Source organism: Hemicordylus capensis, chromosome 4, assembly GCF_027244095.1.
Source record: "Hemicordylus capensis ecotype Gifberg chromosome 4, rHemCap1.1.pri, whole genome shotgun sequence".
Lineage (NCBI taxonomy): Eukaryota > Metazoa > Chordata > Lepidosauria > Squamata > Cordylidae > Hemicordylus > Hemicordylus capensis.
The window spans coordinates 277,870,258-277,888,681 of NC_069660.1; the positions used below are offsets into that span (position 1 = coordinate 277,870,258).

The 18,424-nt window shown below is 44.6% G+C and overlaps 1 protein-coding gene across 4 annotated transcripts in view; it reads left to right on the top strand.

Annotated features, from left to right (window-relative positions):
- The first annotated feature begins 2,641 nt into the window (after positions 1-2,641).
- The window catches only part of WWP1 (WW domain containing E3 ubiquitin protein ligase 1), a 91,799-nt gene continuing 76,016 nt past the window's right edge, over positions 2,642-18,424 (top strand). The window contains exons 1-2 of one of the 4 annotated variants that reach the window (XM_053245135.1): positions 2,642-3,076; positions 18,259-18,349. In XM_053245135.1, the coding sequence (XP_053101110.1) occupies positions 18,280-18,349 (70 nt within the window). In that variant the 5' untranslated portion in view covers positions 2,642-3,076; positions 18,259-18,279. The remainder of the gene's footprint in view (positions 3,077-18,258; positions 18,350-18,424) is intronic. The other 3 variants (XM_053245133.1, XM_053245137.1, XM_053245136.1) reach the window with 3 other exon arrangements.

Here is an 18,424-nt window from a genome sequence, read left to right on the forward strand (position 1 = left end):
TATCAGGAATGTGCAAAACACACCCAAAAAAGGCATATAACTTCTAATGCAAAGTCTGACTAAAACTTTTCCCTAGACTTCACCAGCCTGTCAGTCAGGACAGGGTTTACTTCTGGTTAACTCTTTAGGGGAGGGGTGGCTGATCACTACATGGGCTAAGCAATGTTTATTTTCCTGTGGAAAATGCCAGTGAGGACACAGAATTTATGCATGCTATCTTTATACACTGTATAACAGCTAAGAAATCTATTGAAAATCACTTTTCAGAGAAATTCATGGATTCTACTCTTGTCATGTTTTGTTCAGTGTATTGAGAATTTGGGCAAGGTCCTAAGGTCACATACAACACACTGGCAATAAAGGGCAAGTAGTGCAGCATAGTGGCTAAGACTGCAATCCTCTACATGCTTACCTGGGAATAAGTCCCTTGGAACAGAATGGGAGTTATTTCTGAGTAAACATGCTTCTGATCAGGTTGCAAGAGATGAAGAGGTTGTGTGATTGTGTCAGTCCGATAGACACGTCGGACTGATACCCCACTGTCACGGGTTGTTGGAGGGAGTTCCATCACAACAGCAGGAAGCCTCCAGCAGGTTGGAACCATTGGAAGCTGTCATAATGGACTAATAAACTGGCTGAACCAGTTTTAACCAGCTCTTAGCAGCCTTCTCAGTCAACTAGTTCAGGAAAGACTCCTATCAGCGATGAGTCATTTCTGCGGTGTGATCAGAAAAGCTGCCTAGATTAAAAATCCTTAGTTTTCAAAACTCTGAAAGCTAAGAAAGGTTCTGGTCACCCCAGAAGTTCTGGTAGGTTACTGCTGCCACCGAGCACTCTAAAATTGTTTAACATATTAAACTTTCAGAGAATCCAACTGTTGGACCAGAGTGCTTTAGTCTAGAGTTCCTCTGTAAATGCGCATTTGGCAAGAACAAAAAATATGCTCCCCCTTGCTAATAGGCAAGAATAAAACCTTTTCCTCTCATGTGTTTTGCCTGCATGTGGAGTTAATTATTATTTGGCCAAGCATGCTTTGAGATGTGTTCTGCACCAGAGAAATCCCCCCTTATATCCCCCCCCCTTTCTGGGTTAATAACCAACGCTCTGAGACTTGTAAAAAGAACAGAGAAAAAACATTTATCCAGTTACTACAGACTGGTTCTGTTTGAGGCTATTAGCTTTTTAGAAAACCTTAAAAATACTTAGTTGGTTACAAGTATGCTTTAAAAGCACCCAGTTGATTCTGGGGCGGCTCACGTTAAAAATCTTAGTTACTCGGTTACAAAGAACAGATATGTGGAAATGCAAAATATCACACAAAAAGCAAAATAAAACTCCTAACACAAAGTCTGACTAAACAAACTTTGCCCTAGACTAAATTCCCAAAGCCAAAGCGATGGCTTCTTTTTCCTTGAACCCACCAAACTCCTAATGAGAATCAAGCCTCTACAGATCTCTCACCCTTAGAGATCATACTGCAGCTCTGCCATGAGGCATCTGACCTCATGCTAATCTGCACTCTCTGCCAGTGCCCAGACTTCCTTTCTGCCCCAGAATTCCCCCTGAAGCTCTCATGTCCCACCTACCTGGCTGATGGATTGGTTGAGCCCTGGAGTTCACCAGCTTAACAGTCAAGACAAGGGTTCACTTTTTGTTAAGTCTTTAGAGGGTAGGGAGACTAGTCACTACAGTATTGTTTTATTGTAAACCACTTAGAGATGCAAGTTTTGGGCAGCATAAAAATATGTTAAACAAATAAGTGTGAAGTGGCCCCATACTCACTGCACCATGTGCTGGGATAGATCGTCTCTGGGGAGGAGTTCAGCAGTGTTCATTTGTTCCAATATGAGATGAGCTTTCCTAGAATACTAGAGCCCACTGCAACTGATCAAGCGAGTCCTGGGCCATCAAAGCTTATGCCATTAAAAAAAATTGTTAGCCATGCCACAAGACTCTTTGTTGCATTTACCTGATTGTAGGTGGGCTTAAAATTATAGTTTTAAGTGCTAGATAAGTTTTAAATGAGCTTTGCCTTGGGGCTGTGTATTACTTTCTTCCAAAATACGCTCGCCAATTTTTTGGATGTAAGAAAAGAAATCCGGTAAGTTTAACTCGGCCGACCATATTCCTCTCTTGTCCACCGTTGTTGCTTTGGCGATTTAGCTGCTTTACCCTATCGACTGGCAAGCCAGAAGCTTGCTCAGGTTACCCACATGGTATTGACAGAGCAGAGGCTCATTTAACACCCACCCCCATCCTGCCAGCCATTTGTGCCTAGCACCCATATGCATCAATACCGAATATTAAAAACATGCATGAAAAATAACAAGAAGGTGATATTCCCCGGCTGATCCTTGCACAACCACACTAGCTCTCGACTTTTTTTGAGTTTAATGCTGAATAGCCTGCCTTCCCTCTCGTTTTCTCCCCACTTGGTTCGGTCTCTGGAAGGCTACCTAGGAGCACAGAAGGTACACACGCGTTGCTTTTCCAGTTGGTTCAGCCCTACAGGATCACCCTCTTACTTTTTGGAGGCATTGGTTTAGCCCGGGACCTCCGCGCCGTCGGAGTACTAAATCAAACCGCGGCGCTCCGCTCTCACAGGTTCCCTCTCTCTTCCGTCCGTCCTTCCTTGCGCGCGCGCGCTCTCTCTCCTGCCTGCTTTTCCAGCCAACCTGCACGCGCCGCTCTAACCCAGGCCCCGCCCCCGAGTGTCTGGCTCCGGATCCTCTTTCCCCTTCTCCCAGACGGTTGGGGCTCGGGCGCGCGCCCGTGGCAGGCAGCAGAGCAAAGCTAGGCGGCGCGTGAGCGAGCGCAGCCCTTCTCTCTGTCCGGGTGGATATGTGTGTGTGAGGGGAAGGGGGCGGTGAGCAGAGCGAGCGAGCCACCAATGCCGCTGCTGTGAGATGGCATCATTCTGCGCGGTGGTGGTGGCGGCGGCGGCGGTGGTTGGGAGCGGTGCCGAGGGCTGAGGGCACAGCGCTCCGCCACAGCAAGGGGGCGGCGGCGGTGGCGGCGGCGGCGGCGGCATCATCCCCACCACCAGCACCGCCAAGCAGCCGAGCTCCGAGCCACGGTAAGAGCGAGAGACGCAGGGAAAGGAACACAGTGTGAAGGAGAAACAACTCGTCAGCCTGACAGACAAACAAACGGGCTGCGCAGCCGCCGCCGTCTCGCTGGGTCTGCGCCTGGCCTGACGAAGGAGGCTCCCTGGGAGCGGGGAGCTGGTGGTGGGGTGGGGTGGGGAGAAAAGGGAAGAGCAGGGGCTCGTTATGGCCCTCTGGGGTGACGCGACGTGTGGAGGAGGGGCGGCTCGTTTCCCTCCTCCACAGCCGCCCGCAATCCATCGGCCTCCGGTGGAGTGGGAGGGGAGGAGAGCTGGGGGGTGCCGCTCTATGCCCCTTTGCTTCCCTCCCCACCATCCCGCCCGGCCACGCTTGCTCGGGGGGAGCCTGCGGGGGGGGGGCGGCGAAAGGTGTTTGAGCCCCCCCCCTCTCTCTCCTGTTGTTCCTCTCTCTCACTTCCTCTCCCCAACTGCTGCCCTGGTGTCACCTTGTTTATTTGTTTCTTGGGCCTTTAACTGACGCGGGGCAGGTGGGGGGGGGAGGAGGAGGAGGAGGGAGATGGGCCAGCTGAGGGCTGAGCTTTGAACCCTGTTAGCTCTGCTGAGTGGATTGGCAGAGGGCGTAAGCGCCCTGGGAAGCAGTCCCGCAAGGGCGGCCCTGTCTCCTGATCCAAAGGACAGGAGGATATTCGTTACAATTTGATTTCTGTTCCCACCCCCCCCCCCTCTCTCTCAAAGTGGGGGCGGGGGGGGCAGAAGTTCTCTCACTTTAGGATGACCTGCTTGTGACTCTGCAGCCTCTTCTCTTTCTCCCTTTTCTCTATCCAAAGTACTGCATAAGCTTGCTTTTAGGTATAGAGGGTGTTTCCCCTTCAACATTGCAAAGGTGGTGAAGGCAAGCAAGGGTTGATTGATACTATGCCAGTATTCCCCCTCCCCCCTGCAATTTTTTACTGAATATCTGGACAAGGGGAGACTTGCAGCCCAGTGGGTCCAGTGGAACTCACTTCCAAGCAAGTGTGCATATTATGCAACTTTTAAAGTGTGTTCATGGTAAAGAGGGCCACTGAAAAGGTAGTCTTGTTGCATAAGCAGTAAAGGTTCTTCTGAAACCTGAGTCAAAGTACTGGTGTTTAACCTTTTAAGGTCCTGATGTTAGGTTAAAGTTACCTCCAGCACTTTGACTTGTGTCTAGAAACATACTGGAAACTTTTTAACACTGGTGAGATGTGTTAATAGACCAGTTAATAGTTTAACTGGTATTTTGTACTACCTGAAGTTTCTTGTTGGATCTCTGTACAATATATTGCAGTGATCTAGTGCAGATGTTACCAGAACATAGGTAACTATGACCAGGCTATCTGTGTCCAGAGAAGGTCACACTTGGTCTTTGCTTGGTGTGGCAGGATCTCCAAGTAAGTCATGGCAGTGGTATCACCCCCTTTGTTTTTTTAGGACTTTGAGAGGTTTTATGAAAAAAGAAAGATTGGGAGAGATCAGCTGCAAAGGGGGAACTGCTTTACTTCAGAATCGTGGCAGCTGCAGCTTATTACAGGCATGAGAACAGCAACAACTGTCAAAATGCCTTGCTCTTTGCATTTAAGTCACTTTACAGAAGAAAGATGGATGTATAGGGTAAAAACATTAAAAATGTATGCTCTGTTGTAAGTTGGGGTAGATGGGCCCTGGGTGTGAAAGTGTTAGACTAGACTATTGTTGTAGAAGAGGTGCACAAGTCAAAGATGAAACACTTTAAATATAACTTGCTGACCTGGCACAGAGCACCTGCGCCCCCTAATTCTCCCTGTCTCCCCCTCCCCAGGCAACTGATCCGGCTGCTTGCCCCATCTTCATTTCGTTTCCATCCCTTTGGTCAGTTCGTTCTCCCCTCTCCACACCCCTTTGGCCAGTTTGTTCTCGCTGCCCCCACCCCCCCATGCTGCTGCCTGCTCGGCCATCCTCCTTGCGAGGAGGCAGGCGGTTGGAGCCGATGTGCACTCTCCTGCCAACTCACAGTGGTGCCACCACCTCCTCCTCGACCTCCCTCCACCCTCGGCAGGCTGACTTGGAGAGTGGCTCCCCCTGCTGTGCTGTCTGCCTTGCCAGGAAATCTCGCGAGAGCTGCCATGCACAGGATTAGCCATGGGTATGCCTTAGAGAAAGAGAATTTATATCTGTCTGTCTATCTGTCAAGTTGGTGTTGACTCCTGGCGACTACAAAGACATGTGGTTTTCTTGGTAGAATACAGGAGTGGTCTATCATTGCCTTTCTCCTGCACAGTATGAGATTATGTCTTTGCCATTGTCACTGAAGTGAGCATCTGCCTTTAGCACCTTCCTGTATCGCTGCTGCCCAATGTAGGTGACTACAAATATATATTTACTAGGCACAGTTGGAGAAGCACACCAGCAGGGAATTGAACTAACAGCCTCTTGCTTCCTAGGCAAGCTGCTTCCCCGCTGCGCCACCACATGGTGCATGGAATGGACACTGTCATATCACAGTTCATTTCAGCATTAAGTACTTAATGCCTCTTACCCAGCTCTGTCCTTTTTCTGTTCAAGTTTCAGAAGAACCTCATTGGCTTCTGGGCTGGCTGTGGGGTGGAGACTGCCTTGGTCGGCCTGATGGATGATCTCCAACTGGCAATTGACAGAGGAAGTGTGACTCTGTTGGTCCTTTTGGACCTCTCGGTGGCTTTCAATACTATCGACCATAGTATCCTTCTGGAGCGTCTGAGAGGGTTGGGGGTTGGAGGCACTGCTTTGCGGTGGTTCCGCTCCTATCTCTCGGGCAAGTTCCAGATGGTGTCCCTTGGAGATTGCTGTTCTTCAAAATCTGAACTTTTGTATGGTGTCCCTCAGGGCTCTGTATTGTCTCAGATGTTGTTTAACATCTACATGAAACCGCTGGGAGAGATCATCAGGAGATTTGGTGCAGGGTGCTATCAGTATGCTGATGACACACAAATCTATTTCTCCATATTAGCATCATCGGGAGAGGGCATAACCTCCCTAAATGCCTGCCTGGGGTTGGTAATGGGCTGGATGAGGGATAACAAACGGAGACTGAATCCAGATAAGACAGAGGTACTCATTGTGCGGGGTCGGAACTCGAGAGATGAGTTTGATCTGCCTGTTCTGGATGGCGTCACACTTCCCCAAAAGGAACAGGTACGCAGTCTAGGGGTGCTTCTGGATCCAAGACTCTCCTTGGTGACCCAGGTTGAGACAGTGGCCAGAAGTGCCTTCTATCAGCTTCGGCTGATACACCAGCTGTGCCCGTTTCTTGAGTTAGGTGACCTCAAAACAGTGGTACACCTGCTGGTAACCTCCAGACTGGATTACTGCAATGCGCTCTATGTGGGGCTGCCCTTGTACGTAGTCCGGAAACTACAGTTGGTCCAGAATGCAGCAGCCAGGCTGGTCTCTGGATCATCTAGGAGAGACCATATTACTCCCGTATTGAAGGAGTTACACTGGCTGCCAATATGTTTTCGGGCAAAATACAAGGTGTTGGTCATAACCTATAAAGCCCTAAACAGCTTGGGCCCTGGGTTTTTAAAAGAACGGCTTCTTCGTAATGAACCCCGCCGCCCATTGAGATCATCAGGAGAGATCCGTCTGCATTTGCCACCGCCTCGTCTGGTGGCTACTCAGGGACGGGCCTTCTCCATTGCTGCCCTGAGGCTTTGGAATGCGCTCCCTAGTGCAATAAGAGCCTCCCCATCTCCGACATCCTTTAAAAAGTCCTTAAAGACGCATTTTTTCACCCAGGCTTTTAACTGATATTGTTTTGATTGTTTTGAATGTTATTTTTAGAATATTGTTTTAAAATTTTTAAATTATGTTTTACATTTCTTGCTTTTAAATTTTTGTTTTGTTTTGTTTTTGTTTTTAATTAATGTTTTACTTTTTAATCTTCTTGTAAACTGCCCAGAGATGTAAGTTTTGGGCAGTGTAAAAATATGATAGATAAATAAATAAATAAATAAATAAACTATTTGTTGTATAAGATTATATATATATATATATAGCATTCCTATATGGTTTGAGATTTTAGTAGCTAAAGGATTGTCTGCTCCCAATATAGATCTGCTTGCATATTGAAATAATGCTAGAAGCCCTTTCTGGGTGCCTCCACATCCAAAAGTAAGATTCTTGGTGACTGGGAGGGCCTTTTCTGTGGTAGTACCTCAATTGTGAAATATGCTTCTTGGAGAAATTGGCTTAGCAGCAACTTTGGTGAGCTTCAAGTGCCAGGACAAATAGTTATTTTTACCCAAAGTTTTAACTAAACGGTGAGGATAGTATTTTACTGGGGTTTTAAAAAATCTTTCATTATGTTAATTTTACTATTTTTACTGCTGTGATTTATTGTTTTGAGAGCTATCAGCGGATCGCTGAAAACTTAGATTAATAGTATGAGTTTTAGGCTGCAATCCTGTACTTGGCTGATATACAAAGCAAGGATGCACCAGTGCAGCAAGGTAGGGATTTTGGAACTAAATGCACTGGTGCTAGGGAGCAGAATTTTTGACACTCTTCTTTTCCCCAGGGAGCCCTCTATGCTACCCGAACATATGTCCTTAAGGGTTGTGCAAGCTTTAGGAACATAAGTTTCACTTCCTGGGGAAAGGGAAGGTGTCAAATTGCTGCTTCCCTCTGCTCCAGTCTAGTTAGTTGGCTCTTTGGCTGCACAGGCGCATCCTTGCTCTGTATGTCAGCCACTTACCTGGAAGTAGCCCGAAATGTCTTAGGACCGGGTTACCTGGGAGAGTACCACCTTCTGTATGATCCCCACCACCCATTAAGATCATCAAGAGAGGTCTGTCTCCGTATACTACCAGCTCATTTGGCGGTGACTCGGGAGCGGGCGTTCTCTATAGTTGCTCCTGGGATGCACTTCCCTATAGACATTTGTGGCTTAACATCTTTACTAGTTTTCAAAAGAGCACTTAAGACACACTTTTTTAGCCAGGCTTTTAATAATCTCTGAATGTTTGTTTTAAAATTTTAATTGCTGTTTTAATTGCGGTAAGCTTTGCATGTTTTAAATTTTACTTGTTTAATAGTTGGTTTTATGCTGTTTTTGTTATTTTTTTTGTAAACTGCCTAGAGCCTTTGGAGTCGAGTGGTATATAAAAAAATAAAATAAAAGTAAGCCTCATTGATCATAGTGGGACTTGCTTCTGAGTAAAAATGCTGCTGGTCAAATATGCGTAAAAACACGTTCTGAAGTAAAGAGCTTGCTTTATTTGTAGGTGATATATGCATGTATCTTGGCAGGCATACTCTTAGGAGAGGCATTCCTCCTGTGTCAGAGAAGGGGTAGTGCCTTTTAAGATGATGCTTGTAATCTGTAGCTTTTATAAGTACTTGTATTAAAAATCATGTATTTGGTCTGTTGCCCAATTAATTGTTAGCACCTTTCTAGTCTATAAGAAGTTTTTAATAGGTTAAGCAATTAACTAAATTCCACAGTCATCATTTTGTTTTTTGTAAGCCACTTTATGAATTTTTCACTTAAAACTGAAAGGTAGTGCATGCATCTCTTAAATAAAGATATATCTTAAATAAATATTAACCTGGAAGCCATGATGTATTTGGTGGGGCTTATTCCCAAGTAAATGTGCTTTGGATTGCAGCTTTAAGTGCTTAACTTGGACTATATTATGACTCTTTTTTATATATGGAACCTCAAAACTGTATATTGCTTGCACTATACTGACTTTGCAAAGAGTGTGTTAAACTTTTTTTTTCAGCTCAGTAAACATAAGCAGTATATTGAAGCAAAATATTTTAACTGTATACTTTTTTGGAAATTACATTTGCAATTTGTCCCTGAGTTTATAGGAGAATTGTCTGAGAAATAATGGTGGATGTTGTCAACGGAACTGGCCCAGGGCTGTTTGGTCAGCACCTCAATATTCGGGCTTTGTGAGGAATTAGCTCTTAAAGTGGGTCAGCACCATCAGTTTTAATTTGTGCAAACCTGTGGACTCAAGAAATGACTGGATTGAGACAAGGTTATAGTTTCAAAATAAAAAGAATTTGAGAGAGAGAAGGAATACAGGAAGAGAATTGTGTGGTTAAAGCAATAAAAATATGTTACTAAGCAAATTAACTATGATAAGACGTTTCTAACTTTAAAGAGCAATAAAGTACGTTTCTAAATAAATCAGCTTCAGTGAGGCCTTTTAGCTTAGAGTCTAATTTTGTAAGTTCCCAGGTTGGGGTAGGGGGAGAGAGAGATGGGGTTGGATTTAAGAAAGAGATAGATGGGGGCCCAAGAGCGAGCATTCACTTTCACCTGATCTGGATAACGGGACTTCTGGGCTGCAGAATCTCGCTCCTCATGTGGAGTGGAAGCAAGAGAGTTATGGAGATTAGTAGAGGGAGAGATGTCCATGAGACCTCCGTGAGTCCAGCTTCCTATGGGTGTGAGGCAAGCTGGATAGATCAGCAGAAGGACTGATCTGGGTGATGGCATGAAAAATTGAACACCCCCTGTAGTGATGGCGGGTGGACAGTAGATCGCCCAAGAAACTAGTGATTTCAAGCTCTTTGTAGGTTGCGAGAGCACATAAAGAGTGCTCAATGGAGTCCCAAGTACAGCACAAGCTGGAGTATGCAAGGAAGCACACTGGGTCATGGAACTGGGGATACCTATATCCCAAAACATTCCTTGGGGGCACATTCCTGCTCTTGTACTTTCCGAGGGATAAGTGCTAGGACGTACCTGTACGGGCTGCATTGTGTCTGATTGTTCTTCCTGGGTGTGACCATTCGTGGGGGGATTGCCTTTTTTAAGTAAGGCTGTTTGTGATGAAAATCAGAGTATGCAGGTGAGCAAAAGAGTATCTGTGCTGGGCCAGGCTCTCTAGTAATCCTATAAATAATTTCAAGGGGTATACCTCTAGGTCTGTGTCACTGACTGATCTTGTTTGTGATGGGGAGACCATTGCTTCACTGCCTTATCTACTTTTCTTTCTGCTTGCCATAATTGGCTGGTTAGTATGTTATCTGCTGTGAAATGAGTGAGGTGGTTCACTCTAAGTTTAGAGTGGCTTTGGATACCAGTTAACTCGCTATAGTTAACACTCAAGTCTACTTAGCTGGGACCCCCTCATAGGGATGGGGCATGTATCTTGATCCCCATTCCAATTTGCTTTGTTTGTAGCCAAATCTAGGGGTGACTAGACTTGCCAACTAAGTGACCTGTTCCCATGTGTACTATAAACTGAGAGCTCATGATGCTGTGCAGCTCCTGAGCATATCCGAAGTGTAATCTCCAATCTTGGAGATGCAACTACAAACGAGGCTCCTGGGAGCCAGGCAGAATAAGCGTAGCTGGTAACAATGTCAGTTTGCTTTCATACAGTTATACTAGTTCTGGATCACTTCATGAGATTGTTCCTTCATAAATGCAGGTGTTCATACCATCCATAATGTTATGCCTATGGTTCTTTAAAAAGGGCATTATACAACTTACTCATATAATTTGATGTTCTTGTTTACAAAGGAACACATCACAAGGAAGATCAATTTAATCTTTAATATTATGAGTTTTTTAAAAAGATGCAAGTTGGTTTAAACTCCTCTTTCAGTATCTTGAAAAATCAGGAGGACTAAGCGAACCTTAATGCTTATAGGAAGTATAATTTTCTTTATTTATTTCTTCTGCCGCTAACTTAAAATGTTTACCCTGTGAATTTTTTTAAAGGAAGTCAGCTTGAAATATAATTGGACAAGTGGCAACTATTAGTGTATTGCTGCTGCTTGACAAATGAGGTTAGTGTTCAAAATGTGCAAAAAACAAGTTATTTCTGCAGATGTTGTTCACAATAGAACTTGATATTGTGAGTTGACCCTGACTTAGAAAAGTTTGTAGACATACAACATCACATAACATCGGACCGCTGAGTCCTGAAGATCATATCCTCAAGATATGCCATAGAATTCAAAACGACCCCTCACTTCACGGGAATGAAGTTCATTCTGCCATCCCTCTCCTTACAGGAAGAGGTGAAGGAGCTTTTGGAGAAGGGTGCATTCACCCCGGTGCTGTGGGTGCATAGGCAGGAGTAGTTCTACTTCCATTACTTTCAGATCTCAAAGCGGGATGGGGGCATCCACCCCATCATAGACCTGCGCCATTTAAACAAACTGGTCCATGTCAGGAAATTTGATATGATGGCATGGCAGTAGATCTTACCTTACCACTTTTCCACCAAGAGAAGTGGCTTGCAATGCTGGATTTGAAAGATGCCTATTTTCATATCAATATAAGGAAGCAACACTAGGGATATGCACGAAACCACGGAGGCGTGGTCCGGCACTGGGGGGAGTGTCGCTTTAAGGGCGGGGGGGTAGTACTTACCCCTCCCGCCGCACTTCCCCCTCTGGTGCTCGACTTTAAGGTAATGTTTTTGGGGCGGCAGGGTTCCTCCCTGCCGCCCCTGCCCCCAATCGTTGGCTGTAAAGCTCCAGAGCAAGTAGAAGCTGGCGCTACGCATGCGCCCATCACGGCGTGCTTGTTGCTGCCGCCGGTGTGCGGGCGCACACCATGACGGATGCATGCGTGACACCACCACCTACTTGCTCTGGAGCTTTGCAGCCAACGATGGGGGCTGCAAACATTACCTTAAAGTCGAGCGCCAGAGGGGGAAGAGCAGAGGGAGGGATAAGTACTACCCCCCTGCCCTTAAAGCAGAGCCCCTGGTGGCGCAGTGGTAAAACTGCCGCCCTGTAACCAGAAGGTTACAAGTTCGATCCTGACCAGGGGCTCAAGGTTGACTCAGCCTTCCATCCTTCCGAGGTCGGTAAAATGAGTACCCAGAATGTTGGGGACAATATGCTACATCATTGTAAACCGCTTAGAGAGCTCCGGCTATAGAGCGGTATATAAATGTAAGTGCTATTGCTATTGCTATTAAAGCGACACTCCCCCCCCCCCCGCCGGACCGGCCGAATTCCGTACCGGTCCGGAGGCCTTTTGCATGGCTCTGGATCGGTCCGGGCACACCACTAAGTAACACAGGAAGTACCTATGTTTCACTGTAGGTCACCAAATATACCAATACAATGTCTTACCCTTTGGACTTTCCACTGCCCCAAGGGTATTTACCAAATGTATGGCAGTAGTGATTTCCCATCTAAGGACAAGAGGTGTTGCAATTTACCTATACTTAGACAACTGGCTCCTGATGTCCAGGGACCAAGAAGAGTTACTTTGTCAGATCCAGTATGTTCTGACTCTCCTCCAAGACTTGGGGATCCAAGTCAATTGGAAAAAGTTCCACCTGGAGCCAGTGTGCATGTTCAACTATATAGGAGCTCTTTGCAGCTAAAGTACACCCACAGCTTACATATGGTGCACAATTGGGCCCTTTCTGCAATTTTTCACCTCTGGAGGCCATACAGACAAAATTTCTTAGATCCATCTTCCAGGTCCCAAATAGTGTGTCAAATGCCGCTATTAGACGGGAGGCAGGCCTCTATACTTTGGAATCGGTTTATTGGAAATGTATTTTCCTATTCTGGTTAAAATTGAGGTTCTCACAAGTGGGATTAGTCCCTCTTACTATGACCGACTCCTTTGATTCGAGATGGAAACGGTCGCTTAAAATAAAATCTCAACTTTATGGGCTCCCACTTGAAGAACTTGTTAGGATGGGCTCTACTACAGCTATGAAGGTTATTAAACAGCGAATAATTGATACTGATCTATAGGTTGAAGCATCCAAAATATCTAGAGGTTTGTGTATAGGTAAACAGCTCTACAATCTTAAGCCCGCTGATTACCTAAGTAACATAACTTTTCCTAAATTTAGGAGTGCCTTGACCCTTGCACGTCTTAATGTTCTTCCAACATCTGTGCTTAAGGGAAGGCTCAAGGGGATTCCTTATGTTTTGCGCCTCTGCCCTTGTGGCTCAGGTGCTATTGAGTCGACTGCACATTTTATTCTTTACTGTGACCTCTACAGGGATGCCCGTTTAGATTTTATCTCACCCTTGTTGAAGCCTTTTCCTGGCCGCTCAGATGACTTTTATCTTGATTTATTACTGTCTAAATTTGATAGTATGAGTACTAACTCTGTGGCCAAGTTTTGTTACATTTCATGTAAGTTGTGTATTACTATTTTATGATGTCTTATTCTCTTTTTCCTTTTTGCTTGCGTTTTGTTCTGGTCATTGATCGAAATAAAAGCTGATTCTGATTCTATATAGGAGCAGTGTTGAACACAGTAACCCAAAGGGCATACTTACCAGAAGAAAGGTACAAATGCATCAGGGATCTGGTGCTAGTATTCCAACAGCATCCTACACAGCCGGCTCAGCTGATACAGCGACTGCTTGGCTTTATGGCATCCTGCAATACAGTGATACATTACGCACGGCTGAAAATACAGAAGCTACAGTTGTGGTTTCTGTCAGTTTTCCATCCCAACCGAGACAATCAACGGAAACGTCTGGAACTACCACCACAAATTCTACAATCACTATTGTGGTGGTCAGACAGCCGGAATCTCCTAGAGGGGGTTCCCTTCCAGAAGCGTCTCAGCCAGATTGACGACAGATGCTTCACTGCTAGGATGGGGTGCCCATTGTGAGAACCATCAGATATAAGGCAAGTGGACTCCACACCAAGCCCAATTGGATATCAACTTCCTGGAGTTGCTAGCTGTCTCCAGGCACTACAGGCCTTCTTGCCACTGATACAAGGCAAAGTTGTTCAAGTACAATTGGATAATACAACGGCCCAGGCATACATCAGTCTTCAAGCGGGGGCTGTATCGTGAACCTTGTGTGCCCTCAGTGTACAACTGTGGCACTGGTGCATCCAGCATCAAGTATTCCCAATGGCCATTCATATCAACGGCCTGGAGAATGTCCTAGTGGATGACCTCAGCCGCACAACGCCAACACAAATGGGAGCTCAAGGCAGAATACATTGCTCCCCTCTTCGACCATTGGATAAACCTGTCCATAGACCTATTTGCAACTTTGATAAACATGAAGTGTGTCACTTCTGCTCAAGGGCAGGACACGACCAACAGTCACTAGACGCTTTCCAGTTGGATTGGTCTCAAACACCTTATATGTTTCTTCCACGACCCCTAATAAATTGACTGGTGGCTCATTTCCTGACTGCTCCAATGTCCTGCATCCTGGTTACTCCATGGTGGCCCAGGCAATCATGGTTTCCTTAGCTACTCAGACGATTGGAGAATCACTATCATTGTCTGCCTTGAGAGCTAGATCTCCTGTCCCAGGATGACAGACATGCCCTCCACTCAGATGTGCTCATACTCTGTCTGACTACTTGGCAAATCTGGTTCTGAAGCATATCTTGCTTAACCAGAGGAAGGCCTCTACTAGATGTAATTGCATGGAGAAATGGCTCTGATTCAAGACCTATGCCAGGGCACATGGATTTCTACCAAAAGATGCAACTGTCCGAGATGTTATCCTCTATCTAACTACGTTGAAGATGCGAGGTTTAGCTGATGTGTCCCTGAAAGTCCACTTGGCCGCACTCTCATCAAAACACCCCGGGTATGATGGCAAGACTCTCTTCTCTCACCTGGAAAGTAAAGCCATCCTAAAGGGACTTATGAACGTGTACCCTCCTATTCGTGCTCCAGTAGAACCCTGGAACATCTCGTTAGTGCTCTCTTCATTAACTCAAGCTCCATTTGAATCAATGGCTGCTACATCCATCAGACTTGTGACCTTAAAGACAGCCTGTATTTTAATATAAATTGTTTTGGATAAAGTGTTTTTAGACAGTGTGTACATATTTTAAATAAAATAAACACGTGACTGGGGATGAAGTGTCTGCAATTTCTTTGCTGGCCTGAGATGGTTGTGCTCATTGCTACAAGGAGAAGGGTTTTCTAGAGCTCTCTGAGAAACAACTGCTTAAGATCTCATCCTTGATATTTGCTTATTTAAGAGGATCATTCTAATGATTACATACAGATGTTAAGCTGTTTGGAAAAGCTAATTTCACAAAGTCCAATTTGGGTTATGTGGTTAGTGATTGCATGGTTGCTTCACACATGTCTCTGCCATACCCACAATGTAACATGTCATTTTCTATGTGCACATAAGTGTGGTTCTTCTCATAAACTTGGGGAAAAGATTATAATGCATGTTGCATACTTGCATACAGAGGTCATAGATGTGATGGAGAGACACAACACATATTTACAATCTGCCACATATTGGGAGATTCATTCTGATAAATTTGTGAACCGGCCCTTTGCTTTATCATGTTGATACTGCATTGTTGTTTTTAAAAGAGGATTTATATCTTACCTATCAGCCTTACTCTCTGGATAGCTAATAATCATAACACCAATAAGTAACCATATCAGTTATATAAGTGCTTTGCTAATATAGAACCATGTTGCTATGATGATTGGCACATCCTTGTGCTCTAGCAATGTGCACGGAACCATTCGGTGCTCCATTCTAGGAGCACCGAACCGGTTCTGTGGACCGGCGACTGAACTGGTTCGAAGGTGGGGGTGGTGGATAAATTTAAGGGTGGGGAAGGGTGCTCTTACTCCTTCCATGATGTTTCCCCCACCGGCACTGTGTATTCAGTCTGCCAGGGTGGCAGGATACCTCACTGCCGCCCCGGTGCCTCCTCAGACTGGAAGTGCATTCGCACGTCTCCCTCTCTCATCTCTGGCAACTTTTAAAAAGACACTGAAGACATTTATTCACCAAGCGTTTAGTTAGATTTATGGTTTTAAATTTTTAATGTGTGTTTTAAATGATTTTAATTGTTTAATTGATTTAGTTTTGATTTTAATTATGAATTTTAATTGTTTGGTTTGATGTAAACCGCCCTGAGCCATTTTTGGAAGGGCTTATATAAGGTATTAATATTAATGTATATTTCATGAAAGTGGTGGAATGAGTGAGTGGTAGATTGGCATGTAGTTTTATTCTGTAAATAAAACAGAAAAGTTATGCACCCTATAGAATGTTACTGCTAAATGACAGCAAAATTAGTTTGTACACTTTTCCTGTGTGATGTCAGACATCTGTAGCTACTCAGACTAGGCACTTGTGTTTTTAGACAGAATGAGTAAAAATTCTTTAGCTCTCCTATATAAGCTGACAAGTTGCATGTCAGTAAAATAAGAGAATGCTAGCAGTCCTGATCATGTGCTGATTATTTCCTCGTGAATCTCTTTTGTGTGTCATGTTGGCTTTTTTAACCAAGAGGGGGCTACTCCACTGCAAGAACAGGGTATGCAGCTGGCCCACTTGTAACTAGAAATGGCATTGATAGCTTTCAGATGTACTTCAGTACACTTTGAGCCCTTTCTCACAATTGTGTGAGAAGGCTTGAGGGTGAGAGGGCAGCAGAAGCTTGCCTTCCCCGCAAATGATCTGGCTGCTGGGTTTGTGTGTGTCAGAGTGCGTGGATTGCATGCCCAGATGGTCTTCTGCTGCCCTAGGCAGCGTGGAGGTGCGGGGGTTGCGTTACGTGGTCGCGGCTCCTGGAAATCCCACAGTGCACTGTGTGAGTGTGCGGTGCATTTTGGGGATCCCCCCTGCGACAGCCAGGAGCCTATTCTGGTCCAGTGCTGGCTGGGAGCAGCTGGTGTTTTGCACATGAGCAGCTAGTCCAAGTTAAGGGCCCTTAACCTCGGCTAACGAACAGGCTCCATCGGCGGGTTTGCCATCAGGAGCCACTCACAAGCAGCCAAGCCCGGGCTTAGCTGCTCTAGCCTGGTCTTGGCTGCTTGTGCGAACAGCCTCTTTAAGCACCTTGTATGAGGCATATTAAAGAATAATCTGAAACAAGACAATTTGTGATTTCTTATGTTTTAAAGAAGTATATCTTTACAAATATTATAACTGATTACATATACAAGGCAATATAAACAAAACTGAGACTGGGTATTCTAATTTATATTAGGATTTTATATTAGAATAGCCCAGTCAAAGATTGATCTTTGACTGGGCTATCAGAGTTTATCTATTTATTCAACACTTTGCTTGCACTCAAAGTAGTGTGTGACAGTACACATAATAGTTTTGGGTTTTACTTTTGGCAGAACTTTATTCCTTAAGAACAAAAATGTGCTTCGTGATAGATCAAGACATTTTCTGTCTTAAACTAGTCCTAAATCAGCAAAACAAGCACTAGAGGTAGAATGAAGTGGTTTGTGTGATACTATGCATTTTTAGTTAGAATTAAGTCCTATTGAGCTTAACTGGACTTACTCCCTAGTAAGCATGCTTAAGATTGCAGCCATAGAGACTGACCTGGTCACTCGAAATAATGGGATTCTCACTCCAATGTGTCCATTATTCTTTCTCCTGATAAGAAAGTTTTCTTCCTCAATTTTAGAATTTGCTAATACTGTACTTCCCTTCAGAATTGCTCTGTTGAATGCTAGAAATTTTTGTGTTTACAGTACCACTGTAGTTTACTATAATGACTTGGCTGACAGAAACCAAAGCAAACTATTGCTTTGCCTAGCCTAGTATTGGACTTTGGTTGGCAGCAGCTGTGCAGTCTCAGCCCTGTTGCCTGGCATTTCTTAAATTTGAGATACCAAGAGATTAACTAGAAGCTTTGATGTGTAAAAGATATGCTCTACCACTGATCTGTGGCCGTACAGCGTTTAGAGAAATTTTGATTTTACAAACTTGCTCTCTACAGATGTTAGGTAGTTTGCATGTGGCAGTAAAGGCTGAAAAACGTCTGCAAATAGTTTTTTAAACTAGATACACTTTTGTTACCAAACTTGGAGGGAGGAGGTGAGACGCATAGGACAGGTTTAAGGGCATATTGCAGGATATAGGGATACAGAGGATGGGGATGGAGGAGAAAGTCTTCAGAATGTAAACGAAGGTGTAATTTTTCCTGCTGTTGTTCAACTAATTCAAGCCACCTGTGTAAATTTCTGGTGAGAGGTTTTAATAAAAATTAAAGTGTGACATTTGGGTATGTGTAGCCAGGTGGGCTGGTATGTGGGTTTTTTTTTTTTTTTTTTGAAAGCTAGTACATATTTTGAACAGATTTTGCATGCTTGGCTGTGAAAATATTGTAAAAATGTGCTTTTTAATGTGTTTAGCCTATTCTGAAGTGGTAAGTGCTTCTTATTTACACTTCTCAGGTGTGTTTATAATCACATATTCCTTTTTTAAAAAAATAGCCTGAAGAAGAAAACTCTGACATGGCTGGAGCCTCACCAAGATCTGGAACTGGTAATAACTATAATGGAAGACTACAAATGCAAGTAACTAGTGAGTAAAATTCTGTATTTTATGCATGTCATCCTTGTGTCTTGACATTGTAGCACAGATGTGTAATGAACTACT